Source organism: Pectinophora gossypiella, chromosome 16 (assembly GCF_024362695.1).
Source record: "Pectinophora gossypiella chromosome 16, ilPecGoss1.1, whole genome shotgun sequence".
Lineage (NCBI taxonomy): Eukaryota > Metazoa > Arthropoda > Insecta > Lepidoptera > Gelechiidae > Pectinophora > Pectinophora gossypiella.
This window is the reverse complement of record NC_065419.1, coordinates 7,805,259-7,829,338: the sequence shown is the minus strand read 5'-3', so window position 1 is coordinate 7,829,338 and position 24,080 is coordinate 7,805,259. Positions and strand designations below refer to the sequence as shown.

Genomic DNA, 24,080 nt, shown 5'->3' with positions numbered 1-24,080 from the left:
TGGGCTATCATTCTAGGGTAGACAGTGAAAGAGGCAGTAAAAACATGCGAAACATGTTCTTCACAACCAACAAACATTTTGGCAACACAAAGAGCTTTTATAACTCAGAGATATACGGTATACATTACAAGTTATTTAATAACTAGAGGAACACATTCAATATCAGATATTTTTATCATTTAGGTAGTCATTTACGTACACAAAGACGTGAGGCGTTAAAAGAGTTTGATTTAACTAAACTATTATAAGTCACCAAGTTATGTTGTTGGGCAATTTCATAAAGTCTATCTATTACTTATTTATTTTTTAAGGACAGTGACAAGTTTCTATTCTATACTTATGTACTTGGTTATCATGACATAGAGTCACGACAGAAATAATTGCTGTCTTTTGTGAATTTCTAAGTAACAATTATTCTTAGCACTAATGTCGCCTATTGTGCTCTGAATTATTCTTTTGTGCCTGAACCTTTGTTTCCTTTGCTTGCAATAAAATATTTTTGTATTTGTATTTTAAACTCAATAGCATATACGTAAAAATGTACGTTTGTATGTAGGTACGTAAAAATGTATCTCTCCTTCCGAGAAACTGTGAAAGGCATACTTACAATACAAGAAATAAAAATAAAATTGCTATTCGAAATTCTAGATTAAGTAAATTAAATTCATCTTTTTTGGGGTTATGTATACGTTTTTACAATAAAATACCAGATAATATTTTAATTTTGCCAGAAAATAAATTTAAAGCTCATGTGAAGCTTACTTTATGTAAAAAAGCTTATTATGAGATTAATGACTACCTAAATGATAAAAATATTTGATATTGAATATGTTCCTCTAGTTATTAAATAACTTGTAATGTATACCCTCATTGGTTTTTAAAAGATGTGTTGCTGTTGCAGTTTCTTGTCATTACTTCTCCTGCTGCCATAACACCATGCGAAATGTTACAATGACCTTCAACAAGTTTATCCATGATAATTACGTTGAATAAATGATTTTGAATTCTGATTTTATAGCTCAGTACGGTCTGGCTGGTGCAATTGTACAGTAAAGGACATGAAGAGGCAGTCGAGCGACAGCAGTGCCATCAGTCTCGGGGTTTTTCCTCGCCGATATCTACTCTGTGACATACCATAGCTCAGCATTGTCTGGTGCAGTTGTGTGGCGAACGAGGTGAAGAGGCAAGCCAGCGGCAGCAGTAGACCGCCCAGCAGCGCCACCAGTCTCGGTGACCGCTTCCTTGCCGAAACCAGCGCACCCGCCGCGCGCGACACTCCCACGCAGATCGCTCCTGCCCATACTGATAGATAGATAAAAAAATCATTAGTTTTGAGTAGGTATTCACAATAATTGAGGAGCTCGGTGGCGCAGCGGTAAGCGCGCTCGGTCTGCGATTGTTGAAGTTAAGCAACATTCGCAAAAGCCGGTCATAGGATGGGTGACCACAAAAAAAGTTTTCATCTTAAGCTCCTCCGTGCTTCGGAAGGCACGTTAAGCCGTTGGTCCTGGCTGCATTAGCAGTCGTTAATAACCATCAATCCGCACTGGGCCCCCGTGATGGTTTAAAACCCGATCTCCCTATCCATCTATAGGGAAGGCCCGTGCCCCAGCAGTGGGGACGTTAATGGGCTGATTATGATGATGGTGATTCACAATAAAAAAAATCTAAAATAAGGCGAACACTCAAACACACTTAATACTTAGAGCTAAAAGGGTAATCAACTCAGCATAAAACTCTGCTGACCGGAAGATCAACACAGCGCTATGTACAGTTTTTTTCGGTTTTCGGCTGAATCCTAAAGTGACACATAAATCTGATTTTTATTTTTTTGTCCCTCTATTATACATTTTAGATAAGTAGTTACTTCTTTGGCCTGGGGAGCGCGGGGGCTGCTGGTAGAGTTAGGGTCGGAAGTAGAAGACAACTATATACCTACGTATGTACGTAATATGAATAAATGTTGCGGGTTTGGTACGAAATTATATTATAAGACTCTGAATCTTTCCCTGTAGTGCTTTCATTTAATAAAAAATAGAGTATCCACTCAAGAAACTTATTCTTATAACCATAATTCGAAAGCGCTGCTGTTCGTGACTTTCAGAAAATAACAATTACTTACTGCGCGTTCAATCTCAGTAAATGGAGAACAAGAACATCGCACCGCCCGAGGCGATCCTAATCGCGTATTAATTTTCGATTTCGTATAAAGACTTGTCATCGCCGTATGTCGAACACAATAGTCATTGTGTTCTCGCAGAACACATTCAATATCTCTCCAGGCTTTCCTTCGTATTGCAGCAGTACCTTAATTGGGCTCTCATCGTCGGAACTCTTTGACTGCGATAGCTCTCTGAATCGCGACGCAATACACATTGTTATGTTTGTATGTACAAGTGTAGTGTGCAATTAAGTTCAGAGCTTCCAAGGTTTTACTTAGCGCAATTACGCTCAGAACACTTCGCGTTCAAATTAAATGTGATCGTACCACAAAATATAAAATCATTTACTGTAGAGTTAAATAAACCGGTATGAAATAGAGGACGTGCTTGAAATAACATAGGTCGTACGTGTTAGAAGAGATGGTAAAACGGAAAAATGTGGTAGTAGATGAAGTCAACAGATAAGGTGAACAGTTTATAGGAAAAGCCGCGTCGGCTGTGTCCGGGAACTCGGCACGTAGCTCCGCCGATTAAGGCTCAGCTTAACTCGTTAGCGCCGGCGCTAAATTCCAATTTTCCCGCGCCTCGCACAAACCTGACAGAGTTATGTTCGGCCGCCTCCACCCACGCGACTGACAACAAAGGCTCCGCTCATAACCGAAATTACTTCTTCCTCTTAATATTCCGCCCAGGTCGTGAATCTCAGGAAAATTAATTCGATAAATCAACCGTCCACAAATACCGGCGACTGAGAAACTTCATTTGCCTAAACTCACTCTTAAATCATTCTTATGGAAACACGGCTATAGATTGTTTACATAAACTTTACTAAACAATTGCTAATTTAACGCGTCCTAAAGCCCAGACTCTTATCGAATCCCAGTTCACCGGCCATTTGTAATTAAGTTTCGGAAGTCGAGCTCGTTTAATTTAGATAATACCATTACGCTTTTATTTGATATTGGAAAAAAGTTCGGTTGTTTATTTAAGTATTTCTGGAGGGTGTCGTTGATAGATTGCTTCCCGGCCCCGGAGTTCAGTCGGCGGGTTGCTTCGCTTTTAGAATAGGCTTCTTCCTCAATCTGGGCTTGGGCGATAACATATTAGGCGCTATTGTGTTTCTCGGGGTAATTTATTGCTGTCACTTACTTCCAACTCCAATTTGCTGGTCTGTCACAAATGGCGTTTACGGAGGCTTCGTTGGCGCTATTAATCTTAACAGTTGTTCCTGTGGATTAGTTTGGTAATTTAATAGATTGGTTTATTGTATTACCAGCGTGGTCGGCTGTGGGTCCTAAATGTCTGAGGGCGTACACGTGTAGAGCGCCGTAGGCTAGCTGCAACCCGGTGGACAAGAGGTGCGCGAGGAACGCGGCGCCACACACGATCCATCTGGAAACACAAAATACGTTAGCGGCAGCCAGCAGCGGTGCAATTAAATCAGTGCGATGTATCACGCGACTAATTGGCCGGCGGATTGATCGAATGATGGCGAGCCCATATCGCCAAATTCACTAGAGACGTACGTAAATGGCGCGTGAGTGAGGTGGTTCCTTGTGGAACAAATCTAAACTGACGTGAAGGTTAAATCAATTAGATTAGACGAACTTCATATATTATTACCGTATCAGTGGCTTGGAGTTCATCGAAACAAAACTGTTCTTACTATCGTACAAGAGTTCTGGAACGTGTTAAATAAGACGGGTATGATATCTCCATCAGATTGCCCAATCCCCTGGCGGCGGTGGTTTGTCGGAGGAATGTTGTCGTATTTATCTTACAGCGGGCCTAGGCACGAGGTCGACAGATGATAAGTCTTCATCTTGTCTCACACATGAACCGCCAGGGAAATACAAGATGCGTGTTCACACGTACATACGCTTGCTTTACTATCAATCTGCGTTTGTAGACAGCTTGTGACACTGCGTGACTGGTTTGTTATTTCTTTTGAAGATTTAGATATTGTAGCACAGTAGTACTTGAACTTATGTCACATATTACGAGTACTTAAGTATATTTATTTAGAAGAAGTTTTCTGCAAGATCGTATCGAGAAGGTTTGTGATGTCCATGTAACTATTTTGTTACCTATATAATTACTTTATACTAAGTGCAAGAGCCACTTTTCCTTTGTAACTGATACCATCATTAGGCTGGCGTCTTTAGCGAATACATAAGAAACCTTCTTAGAAGACTACATTATTATACAAGGAAACCTAATATAGGTATTTAATTATTATATTAGTTCTAGTAGGCAATAATGTGAGATAGAAACTAAATAAATTGAAAATAGTTACCCCCACCCCCCCTCAGGGTAGAAGTGGTGCTTGATGGCGCGTGTGTCGAGCTCGCGCCTGCGCAGTGCGGGCACCGTGCGGTGGAGAGACCGGAGCTCCCTCTCACGCAAGGCCCCCGCCGTCGACTCTTCTTCCCCGTCTGGCCAACCATCTGCATATTGCAAAAGATATGTCACCTGTTAACTCACGTTGGCGTATGGAACCAAAATATTTCGCGCTGGACCGCTACGGATTTATCTGCCGTTCATTGCGTAGCATCACAAGCGCCCTGACACCAGGTTTGATTGGTAATCCACATCACAACCCACACGATAGAAGAAGAAGAGCGCCATTGTGGTTGCGCGATGCCAAAGAAGCAATGAGTAACTTAGAAAGTTTTATACTACGATTGTTATCCCAGTAAAACATTTCATTTTGTGCATATTTCGCTCCTACCGGGTGTGCTCCAGCGGTGACATAAACAGACGCATCTCACGTCCATAATATAATAATTTCTAAGAATTCGTTTGGAGAGGTAATTCCTGTTGCGAATCGCGTCACTGCATTTCAATCAAACTCAGCACTTCTGCGTGATTGGTCATATACAAAGCCAAGAATCAAATATTCATGCATAAATGCATTCCCGTAATCCCTACACGGGTGGATAGACCCGCAAGTAGATAATCAGTAGACAAACGCTTGATGGACGAAAAACAAATTTCAAGATGAAGGATATGATGAATCGTATGGGGACAGATAGGAGAGGAAATAATTCCTCGGTCCTACCGGTTCAGGATTTACAGGGGAAAAAGGGAGTCCTCGTCAAAAAATATCGCAGCTGTAAATTATCCCTCATCAACACAATCATGATACTTACCTAAGACAGTAATTAATTATTGTTTTTTCTGTGTTCATTCGTCTGTTGAGATATTAGTGCCTATTTATTGTCGAGACTATTCCGAGAAACAAAGGACAACATTTTATTCACAAAGCATTAGTTTTGCCCTAAATAAGCATTCGTGTACGTACTTCCTTACACAAGATAATAAATTATGAATGATTATGGCCCGAATTAGATGAGATACTTATCTCAGAGAAAATATTAATGATATTATTGGATAGAAATCAGGCGAATTATTAACGAAGATGTGTTGAATAAATGCTTACTATTAATTACGGAATTCAGTACCTACTTACCAAGGCTAATCTAATACACAACTGATTACAATTAACCCGATTAACTTTTCGAACAATGGAAAGCAGATCTCAACCAGACACAATGTAAAGTCTATTGTGTCTGCTAAATTGGCAGATGAGAGGTTAATACATTCAGAGACTCATCTACAGGCGCTGTCCAATGATCCAAGTGCCTTACTATTGTGATTAAAGGATCAAAGATCCGTGGTCTATGTCCCTGAAAGGGTTATGCAAGAAAAATGACGTACCATAGTGCGGCAAGCAGGTGTATGAGGTGGAGAGCGGGCGGCAGCGGCAACGCGGCGCGGCGCGCGGGGCACGGGGCGGCGGCGGCGGCGAGGCCGACGGCGACGGGGACCACCAGCCCGCCTCCATCAGCCGGCCATGCCTGCACCCGCACCCGCACCCGCGCGTGCGCTACCTGGGGTCAACATATACTGGTCACTCAACTGAAACTTCTTACATAACACAACATAAACATTCTATACATATACGTCCCACTGCTGAGCACAGTCCTCCCCTCAATCAACCGAAGAAGGTATGGAGCATACTCCACCACGCCGCTCTGCTGCGGGTTGGTGGCAAGTTACACTAATAATTAATCAGAAATCACACACACTACTGCCTCCGTGGTCCAGCGGTTGAGCGTTGGGCTCACGATCCGGAGGCTCCGGGTTCGAATCCCGGTAGGGACATATCACAAAAATCACTTTGTGATCCCTAGTTTGGTTAGGACATTACAGGCTGATCACCTGATTGTCCGAAAGTAAGATGATCTGTGCTTCGGAAACGTTAAGCCGTTGGTCCCGGTTACTACTTACTGATGTAAGTAGGTATGTAGTCTTTACATGAGACATGGCAGGGACCTTTGGCGGCTCACTAATAACCGACATTAATAACTGACACCAGGGTTGATGAGGTTGGTATTCCACCTCACAACCCACACGATAAGAAGAAGAAAACACTTAGGTATTTAAAATCAAAATTCTGATTAATTTCTATCTACCACCACTTAGGATCTTATCATGTCGGTCACGTAACTCTTCCATAAAACAAACACACAACAAAAATCATAACATCTCATTTGACAAGTAAGTAGGTAAGAATTCAAGCCAATAAAGCATCACAAAATACCCTGTGGAAAATGATTCAGCTTATCGACATTGACAGGAATGACGTGAACCCAGCAACAAGTTAAAATGTAGATCCGTTTCACTTGGCACAAATACATTATTCAAGTGGAAACTGTAAACGAATGCGGGGCTGATAACGATTCAATTTTGCGGCGACACTGATAGCAGTGCTCTTTGCCCTAATGAATTCCTAATCGCCATGCAGCGAGCAGTAAGCGGCTTCTAATTAATTAATGTCGCGCTGGGGCTACACTGTTGCATTCCCAAGTGGATAACATTGTTACAAACTATATTCTTCTCATTGCTCTGGGGCCTTCTCTTTGCTGCGAACGTTTCTCAAGTGAAGTAACCTAGGCTGACACAGTTGCGAAACTTTTGAAAATATCCGAAGAAGTTTCCTTGATATGATCTCTACTCGTGTCTTGTAACAAAACAGTCGACGTTCTACATGGAGATAAATAAGAAAGTCCACTGAAAACTTACGCCACTGCCTACAGTCAATCAATCAAGTCAGTGGCTAAATCCTATTTTCATACTGAATGACACAGACGATTTTATCAATAAAATAACCAATAAGGGCGTGTAAAGAAAAATAAGTAGGTACATTGTTTTTAAACTTCCCACGACTAAATAAAAAAAAAGATCTGAAGTTTTGATAATCATTTTAATACTAGTTGCTACCCACGGCCGTACGTGAGTACAAAAAAAGAAATTTAAAAGTATTATAAAACGTGAGGTTCAAATACATTAAAATATTTTTGTTTTACTAAAGCGGGCAAAACCATCAGCGTTAAACACAGATAACCAAATGGTTCTGAAAACCACCTCTGCAGAGTCTAGAACGAGCCGCGTTCAGAACTTAAATCTACTTAGATCCTACACAGCTCAACAATTCCCCGAAATCAACAAGTGGTTCATTTCTTTAGTGTACTTTGAATATTAATTGTTTAATTCTAGAACTGTCTCGAGCTGACAGATAAGACCGGGTAGTGCAGTATGACATTTATTTACAATTAGCGCCGGTTGGACCCGGATAGCTCCATAATTAAGATACGGGCAACACCGCCAACCTAGCTGCACAGAGTAATTAAAAATAAAACGTTTCTGCAGTTCCTTCTTTAAACGACGCAAATGAAATGGCTAGATAATGCTAACATGACGGTCGTTAAGCTTCCAGAGAGCAATTTAGAGAAGAGGAATTATCCGGTGTTTGTGTATCTGCTTTAAATTGTGCAGTTTGTTGGGATGGCGAGCAATTTATTTATTTATTTATTTATACACAATTTACATAGTCATTACAGGCAATCCCAATTCAACTATGTAATGCAATTTTACTTAATATAATAAACTCAAGAGTTTTACAACTAAGTCTGTGAATTTCGTTAACGAACACGTAAATATATCGATGTCAGTATGGAGTACGGAGATAGTATCTCGGGTCTTTAGTGCGCGCGCTACTGGAGTGTAGCTGCCGAGGTTGGTGCGCGCAGTGGGCACCGCAAACATTCGGGGAAGCCGTCAAGTTTTTCGAGCGTCTAATGGCACTAAAAACTGCAAAGTGGACAAAATCTCCGGATTGCGAATTATTCCCCTGAACACTGTATATATGTACAATACTAAGGCAGTATTTCTCCTCACCTCCAACCTATAGTATCCGACCATACCTATGACAAATAGAGAAGGATACTTCAGGGGGTACAAAGGATACACGCCGTACTGCCTCAGGTAAAGAAACCTGGTAAACTTGTTTTGAAGTTTCTCCACTAATGAACAGTATTTGGCTTCATGTGGATTCCAAATCATGCAATTACACTCAAGCCTACTCCTCACTATAGCGTTGTATAACGACTTAACAGCTGCCACTCCATTATTCTGCTACTCCATTAATTCGATATCTCTACCAATTGCGTCGGTTTTTTTAAATATAAAGTCGTTTACTAACCGTATTGCTGGATTGTCAGGTGTTGTCCGGTGTGTGCGGTAAGTGTGGGCGGGTAAAGTGTGTGGGGAGTGTGGTACCTGGCACAGGCGCACCGCTCCACGCCCTCGCTCACGCTGTACACGCTGCCGCGATACATCCGCTCGCCGGCCGCGTCACACGTCTCGCCCCCGCATCCTCTAACATCCGCAAAATCCACTATTCTCCCCCCTGCATCCTCTATTTATTCACACACCTATATCACGTCATCTGTCCCACTACATGCTCGGTCAATCACCTCACTTCACTATTCAACACTCGACACTAACGCGGTCTTCATTATGCTGCTACAGTAAGTACCTGAAATGAAAGAGAAAGTTATTAATTCCAAATACGTAACAGTCCTTTATGAAAGATTCATCATCGTTCTCTTCGAATATTTACAATTTACAATGAGAATATAGAATTCACAAAAGTTTTGGGAGTTTCCTATGAAGTTTAGTATTCCACAAAGCTCTAGGGACTGTACATATGTACCATATAAGTACTAAATAGCTATATAAGTGCTTGAACTTCATTAGTTGAAATCATTTAATATTTGAATTGGTTGGCGCTGTCGTTGGCTTTGTGAATGAAGAACTGCTTCATTTTTTTAATCCTTGAAGATTTCACGGGACTGCCTGTCTGACCTTCCAACCCGCGAAGAGAAACCAGCCCAATACAAGTTATGTCACATACGTCCGAAAATGCATTTCTGGGAATGTGAGTTTCCTCACGATGTTTTCCTTCAGCGCTGAGCACGTGAGCATATTTATGATCCAAGCATGAATTCGAAAACAAATTCGACAATCATTGGTTTAGGTCGCTGGATTCGAACCTACGACTTCAAAATGAGAGGCAAGCGTTCTAGCAACTTGGCTACCACGGCTTATTTCTCTCTGCTTCATTTGTTTATAAGAAAAAATAAAAGTAAAAAACATGAGCAGCATTTTTCATTAAACGCTCTCTCGTCTTTGCCTATAAGTAATATATATTATTTTAGATAGACGGTACTCTATCACGTCTTGATGAAGATTAAAATTCAGCGACGTGGGTGCCGTACGTGATCGTGTGAAGTGGATATGCACGCTGCGAAGTATAATTTGCATTCAATGAGATATTCTACGGAGGAACCGATCGCAAATACCTAGCCATAGAGTTTGCAGCTCGATAACCTATCTAATATCAAACGATATTGATAATCTTTATTGCAACGTTAAGACAGTGAAAACATCCTAAATAACTTGCTGTGTTGAACTTTGTACTCCTATGAATTATAACTCAATCATCAAACCGTGATTAACCTACTAACATTTTCAGAAAAATTATCTTTATTCCTTACGCACGCTTTTGATTTTCTTGTACAATAAGTTTTCCTCGTCATGGTTTCCTGTAAAGAGAAATTGATGGTTCTGTACGAGTTCTTTGACAGAACTATCTATTACAATTAGCATTGCTTCATGTATGCATGTACCTCCAAACTTTACAAAATTATCTACTTTTTCTTTTCTTCATGCCAATGCAATGGTTTGTACGCCATTTTTTTTTAGATTACCCAGGGTGCGCCTGACATTTGGGTCGTTTTTCAATTCAGACCATGATTCTGAGTTAATATCAAGTGGAATTTTCCGTCGCAAAATACATGTTTTTTTTAGTTTATCTAAATATTTTCAATTCTATACTTTTGCGATGGAAAATTCCATTTGATATTAACTGAGACTCATGGTCTGAATCAACCCTCAAAGTTTTCGTTACGATGTCACTAGCACCCCGTATAGTACGTCACTCTTGGAGGTTCTTTTATTGCAGGGTAGAACAAAAAGTATAAATTAGTAAATATTTGAACTAGGTAGGATGACTGGGTCACTGATAGAGTGTTAAACCAGGACGACTCAGTCTGGCACACTAAAATGCAACTCTATTAACCGGAACATTACATCACCGCTATCGTGGATGAAAACGTGAACTAACTTTCCCGGTCTATATTATCCAGGGCTTTGAACTAATGAGATTGGAACTTAGTTAAAATTATTCAAGCAGATTATGTTTTTAGTCTGAAATGCCTGATTATTTTAAACAATTCTTGGTATTTGAATGAAATGTTTAAATTAAAGCGCAGAAGTAGACTACGGCCATCGAATATATTAACGGTTTCACAGTTAGAAAATCGAACGGCACTCGCAGAAAGATCCATAAGTATTTTAAGCCAATTGTTTTTTTTCAAAGTTTTTGGAAACCAATTTAATGAAAAGTCTTGCGAAAATTTCCAAGCGTAGATTCGTTGTAGACCGCACTACGACAAAGTTCTCAAAGATAATATCCATAACCGACAACAGGTGACATTCTTATAACCTCTTCCAACTTCTTACCAGTAAACATTGTAGCAAAATCTGAAGTAGGCAACAATGTATAACTGACGGATTTGCATGTTTTGAGGTGATTATTACGTAGAGCTCACTTGAAAATGCCTCTAGACGGTGAAGGCGGCTGACTAGATGGCGACATAATGCCTAATAACGATGCATCAAAGCGTTATTGCGCTCTTAAGTATTATCATTTACCTCGTTAAGGGTCTACTATATTAAAATTTTGGATCGAGACAAGCCACTTCTCTAGAAGCCATTCTGAGCACAATAAATAATAAAGTTCTCAACGTACCTATATGAACTACCTAAAATAGTAAGTAGATTAAAATCCTTCTCAATTTGTTTGTATACTACTATAATAATGTAATCATGACGAACACCAATGTTATCAAGGCTTGAGTTAAGTCTGTCTGACTTTTATAGGGTGTGTATAATTATAATTTCATAAAACTTTCTTTTTAAAAAAAATAATAATAATTAGCTACTCGTAATAACAGTAGTACGTAGCTAATGATACTCATTTCTATGTTTTAAAATTTGAAATTGTTAATAATATAGGTTGGTTTTTTTTCCAATATGGATCGTTGATGTAATATCTGGTTGTTATTATAGGCAATGGTTCTGGAGGCCCCTTATCCTTACCCTGATGGATATGATTCATCATCTGGTTCTGGCTGGTTAAGGTCGTAGGACTTCGTATTAATAGTGGCTGCAAGTTGTCCTTGATTATTTGTGGCTCTGCCCATGTATATCTACGTGTATTCTCTCTCTCTTGGTCGGTCCCTCATATCTGAGGATCGTGGTCAGCATCAGGGTTGCACCTGGAGCGTATGATCTGCCTCCACCGGTTCCTGTCCAGCGCTTCCCTTACTACTGTGTAGAACTTGGATGACGACGAGTCTTTCACTTGATCAGTCCATCTAGTCGGTGAACGACCACGCGATCTTTTGCCTTCAGTGTTCCCAACCACAATCAGTTTCTCTAAACTGTCATCACCTCGGCGCATCGTGTGGCCAAAATAAGAAAGGATGCGTTGTTGGCATATAGTGGACAGACGAGTTTTTATTTGGAGCTGGGTCATGATCGATGCATTAGTGCGCTTCGCATTCCAAGGTATTCTTAGCATTCGCCTCCAACACCACACCTCTAGTGCATCAATCCTTTGTCTTTCTCGGGCCAGGATTGTCCACGTTTCTACTCCGTACAGGAAGATAGGGAATACCAGGGCTCGTCTCAATCTCATCTTGGTTTTGATACCGATTCCTCGTTTCTTCCAGACGTTGTTTAAACGGGTCATAGCATCCTTTGCCATCCCGATACGCCTTTTTATCTCCGGGACACAGCTGCCATCATTACATATTTGGGAGCCCAGGTAAACGTAGCGGTCGACGATGCTAATACCAGGAATGTTAATATGAATCTACGTGTATTACGTATTACTTATTTAAAATCAAACTAAGCATCATTTAATTTTTCGTGGATTTGCTTCTCGAAAAATTGTTACGTAGAACAATGACAACGACATTAAGGAGACGTGTCGATGTGAGCTAATATAAAAACAATTTCCTACACGTTCCCGGATCATCCACGAGCGTGCGATTGTTCGATCGAGTGTTCGATCCTAATACATTTACCCGCTCAACGGGAAACTCGTAAAATAACCAACATATGTTTGATTAAATGAAGCAAATAATAAAAAAATATTTATAAGCACAACGGTAACGACACAAAGCGAAATGCGCTGTCAACCTTTCCGGCGACCGGCCGGATCCCACTCGTAATACATAAATCTGAGCCATATGGCACACACGCCCATAAAAATGGAATCTAATCCCCGCACTCACTCACTTTTCCATCCTTAGGATAATGTATCTCAGATTTTTACAACCATTATTGTGTTAATATTAAAATGACTCTTCAGCAGTCTGCATCTATAGTGAAAATGTTGATTTGTTAGAAGCTGCGAGTACAATATTTAACTTGTTTAAAGTCGACATTATGATGGATGGGATCTATTAATCAGGACTGACTCGTCGCTAAGGGGCCCCATTAAATATTATACGGCATCAGATGTTCCCTGCAAGTGTAGCCCTTGGAAGTAATTTATTCAGCGCCTGCAGGTCTCGCCAGCTGGACAGTTAATTTATCGAAGCATTATTCAGCGTCGCGGCGCCAACTGACGTCACCAGCCAATGAACCGGCGATCACCGTCTCATCAGCAGCTCATAATAAAGATTCAAAGCTTCGTTAACCTTAATGATATTATGATTTGTTGCCACGATTTGGCAGCCAATTATTTATTTTAGTCGCCGACCGGAGGCATAAAACGGTCAATAACATCCAAAACATCTACATTCTGCCAGCATTATCAAAACATGGAGATTTATGTCTGAGTTTTTTGGCTAGAATATGTGTTTGTTGGGATGGACTACGATAATAAATATTCATTGTACTTTCACTATCTTTTATGTGAACATTATTAGCGTTTTTGACGAAAAGAAAACACAACTTAGTATTTTCGCCACACAGTCGAAGTCAAAAACATTACAGCAAAAAGAATCCGTGTAACTTTGTTGACTTGAGTTCTTCCCTTAGTTAATATTTACCTTGTGATTCCGCTTTCAACCGGAACGGGACAGTTTTTCTCACGGATGCCGGTGAGAATTCGTCCCAGGAGTGCTAGTTCCTTCGCATTTCTTTCTCTTACACCCAAAATGACAAATGTTTGTAGAAATTCCGAAAAACAACGTTGTCCGAACCGAGGGTTCGAACAATATCTCTGGGAGTTTGTGTCTCGTATGACAATTAGCGTTACTTGCGAGCGCCCCGCTATAGCAATGTTTGTCAAAGCTTCTTTCGATGAATATTTAAGTAAAGATGCAATCTTTGCGATTTTTGTTTTTACTATCTTATAGAACGAACTGTGTAGTAAGAAAAACACAAACAATACATATTCTAGCCATTAAACAAGTATGAAACCCTAAAATCCCTTAGAAGCGGTATTAATTTAAATAAAAAAATACTTCACGTAATATTAGCTAAATGACTGCTCATACATTTTTGATCAGGATATTCCTTTGACTCGAAATAACTTACTCATCAATAAGTCTTAAAATAAACATCATAAATATTGCACGTGTTCCAAACGAAACATAATTAAGTTTTCCGCTGAAGTTGAAGCGAAATTATTAGCTTTCGCAACTTCGGTCAAAGAGCGAAGTCAGAAACAGTGACGATTTAATTCATGTAAATTCTAAAGGATTTTCGTCCGTATTCCACAATTAACCGGATTGAACTGGCTTGTAAACAATCTGCGGAACCTTGCGATGTAAATAACTGAACCTTCAAATAAGAAGCAACAGCGGATCGTAATCATAATGGAATAATTTTAACGAGGCATATTAAAAGGGCCATAACAAGCATTCCGAAAATGTGCTACGTGAAAGGACTGAGTGCCTTCTATAGAACTGAGATATCATGTTTTCTGGAGCAACATAAAGTACTGTACGTTATTAACGTTTTTCTTTCCACGTAATATATTCCATAACCTTTTAAACATGTGATGCTTATGTTAAATGTAGAATCTCTAGATTATCTAGGTAGCTTTTACTTATTTTTCATATATCGGCCTATTTAATGAACTATACAAAACATCAAAGAACATATCGCATCCCTAGGTACACACTCCGAGCTGTCGAACTTTAGATTCGACATGTTGTTACATTTCCGTGAATTTATTTTAACGTCATCAAAGCTATATTTTTAGCTTCCTTTTTAAATTGCTTATAGATTTATATTTAATCGTTCTTGTTTAGTAAATCCATCATAGCTTTTGAAATGGAGACAATTTTGTCCCAAATATTTTTCTCATAAAATTGGTCAACTGAGACCTTCTCAACAAATCCCATTACGTACCCTGGAATCGTTTGGGCGTAATGGCACATTAAAGGAATCTTCCGGGCATAAACATACTAATATACATCTGGTAAGGCAGGCAACACCGACGTAAATAATAAACGTATGGCAACACTCGAACGTGTAATATGTTAGTTTATAGCTTGATTTATGTTTATTAAAGTCGTGAGATGTATAAGCAAGATCTCGTTAGTGGAAATGACCATGGGAGGGGCTGTAATACTGTTATAATTAAATATTATTAATGAGATAGTAGCTTTACGGTAGTGATCGTTTTACCCAGACAAGATAGCTGTTATAAGTCAATACCTACATAGATATTGGTACGTTTTGGATATGCTGAAATTGTGGTTTTGGTTTTAGAAACGTTTATTCCAGAGTTCATTTGGATAACTTTAAAGTCGAGTCAGTGAGGTTCTTATTTATTGAAAGTAGGTTTGCGTTTGACCATAATCTACCCTAATGGAAAGCGAAGGTACGGATAAATAAGGCATTCTCTTACCGGATACGTCCCTATTTATTCTAGTTTTGATGTGGAGTGCAGTGGGGCGAGGTACTATACAATCAGTCTCCAGTTCTCCAGGGGACTGTGAACGACACACGTGGATAGTACAACAGGCCGAAACTCCTCTAGTTTAATTTTTCGATTTATTCATTCAGTTCCTGTTAGCATCTATCGCTTCACTACGAAATATTCGATATAACCATTGCCAAATCGCGGTCTGCCCTCACCAACAAGATTACTTCAACATTTATTGGTCATGTAGCAGCTGCGACCAATTCACTGCTACTTCAACATTCTGATCCTGTGATAACCGTGGACCTGTTGAATCTAACAATTTTGTTACAAAAGATTGGTCACAAATGGCTTAAAAAACAAGAGTAAGTATAGTATAACTAATGTTGTTTTTAATATTAGTTTTACAGATTAATTTCAAACCAACCTACATAGAGCAAGAACTTCCTTCTTCTTATACGGTTTCTAACAATTAGAAGCGATACCGATTAGTACAACATAGTTTACGCCAGTAGAAGTAACAGGAAAATAAATATACCACGATGATAAATTGCTGATCATTTATTGTATCGTATAAGTAAGAAGAGATAAGTATCGATATACAAGAGCTGTGTACGGTCACGAGCATTAATATGTATACACTTTGGTACCATGTCTCATTAACTTTTTTGACAAATTGAACTATAAGTCTCTTTAAATGTCAAATCTGTACCGTCGGTGAAAAGTAATACAACTCGAGTTGTATCACTTTTGAGTTATTAGCACACACTTCATGTTCAAAAAATTCTCTTTCTTTCTGTCTAATTCTCGTAACTGTAGCTATTATAAATACGGAGATAATTTTTGTGTCTAGTGATATAAGTACTGTTTGTGAAGGATTCATGCTGTTATAACACGTGTAACATAATTCATCTTAACTTGCATTAAAGTGAAATGAAGATTTTCACTAAATATTTTGGTGTAAGTAAATTCAACTCAACATATATTAAAATACACGCAATCCTTGAATTCTCACAGTCCATGTTTAATGATATAATTTTAGTTGTAACATCAAACACCAAATTTATTTTTTCGTGAAAAGTAATTTAAATTAATATATATCAAAATATTTCAGAAAATGCGATCTTAGATATCAATAACGTGTCGTGTATAATGATACATACAAGTTCGATTCCATGTGCCACCAGTGTGTATCCTAGGGTGACCTCCGCATAAACCTGTCTATGGGAAGACATTTTGTCTAGAACCACAGCAAACCATATCTGATCCGCATTGCGAATGGGTATAGGTTAAGTTAGTACTTCAGACCAAACCGTGTTTTTTCTCTTTCTGCTATAACCACCTTGTAGTACTTAATTACAGTACCTCAATAAGTTGTGGGTCCTGATCGTGGCGTCGTTATCACCATGGCAGGGTTAGTCAAGAGGTATTTGAGATTTGTCATAACTGTCGTTAGTCTCCTTCCCTTAGCTCGAAGCATAGCTGTTTTACATAGTTTTCTTGATTACATGCAGGTTAAGCGGTGGCAGATTGAACGCTGCCTTCATTGCTAAGGAGGTTGTAGACGTGAAATAATGGCTCCAAATATTATCGAGCTCCAATTAACATGCAAGCCATTCAATACACGCTGGTTAGATCTTTTATGCAAGCGCCGGTAGTGGTATTTTTGAACCTATACAGCCGTAGATGACAGCTCGGCATCGGCAGCATCGGGATCTGCCACATCTTCTCAAGAGAAGATTACCAGTTTCTCAAACACGTTTAATGGTGTAAATTTGTCGAGCTTCCTCATTTTTATAAAGGGAATAACTGCTCTGAACTCTTGAGCACCACAAGTAATATTTGTTTTCTGTATTTTGATTACATAAGAGAGAATTACGCACAGGACTGTGAAAAATGGAAAGAGGAAGGGGAGGCCTTTGCCCAGCAGTGGGATCTTGTAGGATAGATTAGATTAGAATAAATAATTGGCAACACTACGGGCACAACCCCTTAATTAAACCAGGTCACAAAGTTTGTAAAAATCCCAGGAGGTATTTGAGCTTCTGAAAGGAGTTAGTTGGCTTACATAGTCAATAAAAGCACGCATAATGGACCACTTGTGTTTATGCGGAAAACTGAGCCCATTAAAATAACATTACATATGGGACATTCGAGTATTCATTGAGTCAAGTCAGGGGCCTATGGCGGCTCAGTTATAACCCTGACACCAGGGTTGATGGGGTTGGTAATTCACCTCACAATCCACACGATAGAAGAAGAAGAAGATGGGATATTTGCCCATACATGTTGTGCCGACCCCACCTAGAGTGAGATAAGGGCAGGAGGATGATGATGATATAGTGGGAAGTTTGCCCACTTCACAATAGTGGTCCATACGCGAGGATACGCGGAAAGTTCCCCACGTGTGCTTACGTGTAGAGTTTTTTTTAGGAAACGAGCTCATTTAGCTTAACCATAACAGACCATGGTCCATGGTGGTCATGGTCATGGTCTGAGGATAGCCCTGTGTAACCTATAGGTTTGGAGGTGAACCAATGATCTTCATTTTCACTACCTATTCTCATCATCAACATTGATTCGACTCCGTTTATCGATCTGTCAATGTTGCGGGCTACCATTAGACCGGGAATTTTGATAATTCGAAATATCGAATTTTACTTTACTTTAGGGGATTTTGATTGTGGAATGAGTTGTGATCTTTTAAATAGTTTCAGCAAGAAAGAAGTAACACTTACCGGTTTGTGTGATTTTGGTTTAAAAGTACGTAGGTACATCACCTTTATCTCCAGGCCATACTGCCAGGCTAGCCCGAAACATTCCTAATGACTAGTCTTAATATGATTCCTCTTACCTTCATTTGTTAGGGGTGGAAATATTATCATAATTGAATTTGTAAGATTTTGACTGCAAAAATGAACCAAAAGTGGTTTTGATTAGGGGCGTAGTGTAGTGGACAAAATGTGTTTGTAGTGGGCAGCAGTGGTGGTTTTGACCGGTTATTTATGAGTTTTGAGAGTAAAATCATAACAAAAATATCTTATTATCGTCACCTTACACTATATATACGTGTACCATCTTTATATGTATTTATTATTAGAAATTCGTAAAAACATGTATCATTTTACACAATAAAACCGAAAAAATAAGTCATGTTAAACCACTTGACACAAATTCGTTATAGTTTATCGTTTGTGTCAATTGATATAAGTTACGTTTCTTTACTTTTTAAAGAAAATAAATAGAATTTTGCCTTTCTACAACATTATGAAATAAACTTTCTTCCAAGACATTTTGTTTTTTGTAGAATAAGACTGTAAAATTAATAATTGAAATATGATATATCAACGATGACTTTTTTATAGTTATGTGTGTAAAAAGGTATAAGTAGACTTGTATCAATTTACACAATAGAAAAGTTGGTGTCAACTGATACATGTAATTTATTTTGATCCTCTACCATTTCTGTTTAGGTTCTAAATATAACTAAATATTAGAAAAGAAACCTTCCATCATCACCTATCGACACATCTAACTTCTGTTCCATTATTCCTTATAAGTCGCGAGCTAGAATGTTTTTAACTTTAAACTCGATTTTCTCAAAACTTGAATTTTGGACTTGTATTACTTTTCACCGACGGTACAGAAATATGTTAGTGCGACAGAGTCCTAAAGCAGGTAGGTACATTATATTGCTCATGATACCACACTTCGGGATTACGTAACTTAATTCAACATTATTAGGAAATTATTCCCGTAAACTTAAACTTTTCTATGAATTATCACAGTAAGTACCCACGCATATCATTAATCATGGAAAGAGATATGCTTCGTGTTATGAAAGTGATTTGAAAATGGTCTTTTGATATTCAAAAACTTTATTGCGTACGCAATGAAAAAATATCTGTCTGCCTATCTGCCCTCTCTTACTTTTAAATATCTCTTTCCTAGTCTACTGGAAGAGATTTCTACTAGAAATATGCTGAACTGTTTGTCTATCTTGTGTTTGTCTAATTGTTTTTCGATAACAGTAGAAGAACTCCCTTAGTAGGTGTGTATGTATGTATCCACAGCTTTTTCAAGAAAAACCCACCAACCACCGAACAGGCAGGCATAATCGAGTTTCTTTGTAGCGCTGATCTACTGAGGATTACTAAAACACTAGGATCAAACTATTTGATTTATTGAATGTTGTGTTTAAAGACTGTGTAGTCTCCAACAGATGGACGGGTCACAATAGACTTGCCCACGTGCCATCACATTGGACTTTATAAAGAGACAAGTTGTCACTGTTGCTCTAATAAAACTGTTCTATTGTTGCGATAAGGTGTTACGCTGTTTCTCAGAATCTGAACAGTAGGCGTGGAGGTCACGCCCCCCGAGAAACAATTGACGATCACACCCACACTTGGCCGAAGACCGATCGCGTGACAAACAAAATAATATATAATAATAGAAGCTAATTGACTGAACAAAAACATAATATATGAATCGGTATTTGTGTCCTCAGATGAATAGGATAAATCGGGACACATTACCAATACATCGCTTAAGATATTGACAATATTTATGTCATATTAGATAACCTAGATATGAAGTGAATCTTACATAGACTCGAAATTTATCCAGCATTTAAAGTAAGTATCTATTTCTATTTGTCTCTCATGTCATCTGGTATGAAACAAACAAACAAAATACCTTCAAAACTATTGATTAAAATATTTAAGAAACAAAAATTACACCGGATGTTTTTGTTCTCCGTGCCATTTGCTATGAAGTGCTCGCCTCGCTCCTCACATGAAATTTTCAACATTCAAAAACTGTGTCACTGTAATGAAATTCAATTGCTTTGTTTACCATTTTGTACTAAGTGCATCACTTTGGAAGAAGTACGCATTGTTATATCTAGGATTCTTCTTCCTCCTTGCGCTATCCTACTTTAGGTGGGGTCGGCGCTCCTAATTTTGCGGCGCCATGACATTCTGTGTAGGGTTGTTGTTATATCTAGGATTATGTTTTTGTAATAAAATATTAATTTATCATTATCAAACAAGATCTGAAGAACCTCAACATAATATGAAGTATTTATTGGACAGTGGACTAAACGTGGCTAGACTGTCATACTTTATATAGTATTATATGATCTGTGCTTTATATTTATTTATTATATTTACTTACGGTGGCGCGAGCAAGCTGGGGACAGGGAAGAGTGGAAGAAGGGAAGAGAGGCCTTTACCCTGCAGTGGGACATTGAGGGCTATTAATAATAATAATAATAATTTTATTTACTTACTTAACAGTTCATTGTACACAGGTTCAGCTTATTTCTAGAAGAAATCTCTTTCATCAGAACGAGAAAGAGATAGTTTAAAACTAAGTCGGGACAGATATTTTTTCATAGCGTACAAAACAAAGATTTTGAATTTCAAAAGACCGTCTTTGCTTACCCCAGTGGAAAATAGGCCTGAGTTTAAGTATGTATGTATGTATTTACAAGATTATAACCTTTGAAAACTTTGAATTTTCGAATCACTAACTTTATGGAAGGAACATGAAACATCAATGAATTAGGTGACAAATGATCTGAACATAATCCGCTAGCCTGCTAAATTTCAGTGAGCGAAAATAAATTTAGCCTGTGTTCAAAGTATATTAACTTGGCTCCTAAAATATTCCTTTTACTTCATTAACTTGTTTATTGTTAGTCTATCATGAAATTCTGCAGGTGAAGTAGAAAACTTAAGTTGGTTGGTAAAATTAAGTAAAATATTTTAATAGGCATCAAAAGCGCTTCTAAACTTTGGGGAAAAAAATATTGAAAGTAACTTCTTTATAATCCTACCAAATGTCCTTTTAAAATCCAAACTCCTATGGGTCAGCCCAAAAAAGCCAACAAATGGCGCATTATATTATACAATACAAATACACTTTATTGCACCAAAATAAAAATAAATAATTACAAAAAGTCTCTTAACTAAGTACATGGCAAATGGCATGGCATTATAGTGGGATTGATTATTAAATGTATGGATGGATTGATTTTTGATTGTTAAAATTCGTATCATAATTGAAACCTTCTTCTCATTAATGTCCTAACCAAACTAGGAGTCACAAAGTATTTTTTGTGATATTTCCTACCGGGAGTCGAACCCAAGACTTCCGGAGGGCCACGGAGGCCGGAAAATTGAAACGAATAGCGCTGAACGCCTGGATATTCCAGCGGCTAAAAGATTTTTAAATAAAATAACGTAAGCTGGCAATAAATTTATTTTATTCTTATTCTTATTCTTAAGCTCGTTGTCGGTTAAACATCATAGCGAGATGATAGTGTTGTAGTCCCACTGTACACTGTTAGTGCTGGAACTATTAATTAATCAAACGTTACACGAGTATTGTATCGCCGAAACAGCCGGCTGCAGCATTCGCGCATGCGCCACTTTCAACGCTTTTGACAAAATACGAACATTTGAGTTAGGGATGAAACACGAAATTCCGCAAAATTAATTGGGACGCACGTTTCTTTAATTACCTATCTACATATAAGAAGGGTATGGTGGGTAGTCGGTGGTACTAGCACACCCCGGAAACATACATTCATACAAAAATGTTATTCTTAACGTGTGCCGCCGTGGAGCCGTGGTACCCCAGTTGGTAAAACGGTTGCCTCTCACTTTGAGATCGCAGGTTCGAATCCAGCACACGCCGAAATCAATGATTGTCGAATTTGTTTTTTGAATTCATATTTGGATCATAAATGATCATCACCTGCTCAGCAGTTAAGGAAAACATGGCGAAGAAACCCACATTCCCGAGAAATGCATTTTCGGAGGTATGTGACCTAAACTGTATTGGGCTGGTTTCCCCTTCACGGGTTTGAAGGTCGGACAGGCAGTCGCTAATGTAAAAACCCGGACTTGTGAAATCGTCAGGTTAGGTAAGCGGGACCCTGTGAAAAACGGGATAATGCTAGGGGGATAAACGTGTACCGCCTAACGTATAAGTACAAGCGAGACAAACAGTCCGCGCTCTCACTCTTACTCTTTAGTTTAGGCTCTCTATAGACTCAGGCTTAGGGCCATTTAAGATTAAAGTTTCACCCAGAGGGGGTGAAGTCGGCGCCTTGATACGAATTGGTGCGGAGCGGAGACTTACCGTTCTATACGTAGTTATTCTTTATTCCATGGTACTGGCCTGGTATTTGAGATAAGTCTGGGAACTGTTCGCGACAACTGCTTAAACAACAACGTTAGGGGGCCTTGTCTGCATGTGACGAATGTCTTGCTAGCCAACTCTTTGCTCAAAGTTACAAGAGCAAATTTGGTACATTTGTTATTTTAACACAAGTTTGTTGTTATGTTTAGGGAACTTGGATAAATAATTACTGCGGTGATCTTTACGATAATACTTAAGAAATATGCTTTTCTTAGAAGCTGTTTCGAATATTTTGTCAAAATGTTCTATTAAACTGTCGGAAAATGTGTCCCCGATTATGTTAGCTCATGTTTCAGTATTCGTTTTGATGTTGCTTATCGACGTAAGTTATTTTCGTCCACATTTTGTATCGAACAGTAAAGATGGTAGTACTTTGGAATCTAAAGATACTGTGAATCTACCCTGTCAAATCTACCCTGTCAAGTCTAATGTCGAGTCTATCCTGGGGCAAGTAGTTGTTAATTCCAAGATACTTTTTAGATTATAGATACATACACGAAACAATATTAAAATACACAAGAAACATTACAGCACTATTGGCGGGTTTAATGTTGTAAAGCAATTTTTTTTACTTTGATGGGTTTGCTCTTGGCCCTAGACTTGCCCAAAGGCATTGACGAGGCCTAAGATGGAGAGAGCTCGCCCAGAAGGTGCCTGTTTGTTCACTTTGGCCTTGAAAGTACCCGAGTTATATCCGGGAAATACAGAAGACGGCAGAGAAATTCTTCCATAATAACCTATAAAACCTAAAAGAGTGTTAAAAATGCAATTTGTGGCTTTGGCGTTTACCTACCTTCACATATTGTATCTTTTTTCATTAAAGTTTGAGCTAGATAGACTTCACTAATTAGATAGACTTAATTAGTAATTTCATCTCTCAACTATGCCTTTAGGCAGTCTAGTTCGTTTTGATTTCAGTAATTTTAGTCAAATAAAGCGTTACCAAAACAATATTATGATAGATTTGAGCACACTACAGCGTCTTCTATTACAAAAAAAAATACAGAAAGTACGGCTGTCGTCTTAAAGATCGTAGGTTCAATACTTGAAAGTTAACTTAGTTAAGTCTTCTTTTGTTTTATTTATTATCGTTAATTTTCTTTATTCACAAAAATGACTCTCTCGTCGCATATAGTTAATTGCTTATAATTGAGATTTTCTTTCTTTATGCAGGTAAAATCCTTTCCTTTCTCTATTACGCGAATAATATTTTTTCTATTTATAGCGGCAGTTCTAAAGTAGCCTTATTAAACAAAGTAATTTAAATGTTTCTTTAAAAAGACACCATTCATCTTCATTTAAGTGATTGCAACAGTAATTAAATTGAAATTAACCCGCGTTGTCTA

General features: G+C 38.5%; 1 protein-coding gene across 3 annotated transcripts in view; it reads right to left on the bottom strand.

Annotated features, from left to right (window-relative positions):
* Positions 1 to 24,080, bottom strand: part of LOC126373657 (monocarboxylate transporter 4-like) — a 107,126-nt gene that overhangs the window by 5,696 nt on the left and 77,350 nt on the right. For 2 of the 3 annotated variants that reach the window (XM_050019878.1, XM_050019880.1), the window contains exons 2-6: positions 8,710 to 9,045; positions 5,883 to 6,055; positions 4,459 to 4,609; positions 3,436 to 3,554; positions 1,135 to 1,302 (exon numbers count right to left, since the gene is read on the bottom strand). In XM_050019878.1, coding sequence (XP_049875835.1) covers positions 1,135 to 1,302; positions 3,436 to 3,554; positions 4,459 to 4,609; positions 5,883 to 6,009 — 565 coding nt within the window. In that variant the 5' untranslated portion in view covers positions 6,010 to 6,055; positions 8,710 to 9,045. The remainder of the gene's footprint in view (positions 1 to 1,134; positions 1,303 to 3,435; positions 3,555 to 4,458; positions 4,610 to 5,882; positions 6,056 to 8,709; positions 9,046 to 24,080) is intronic. The other variant, XM_050019879.1, reaches the window with a different exon arrangement.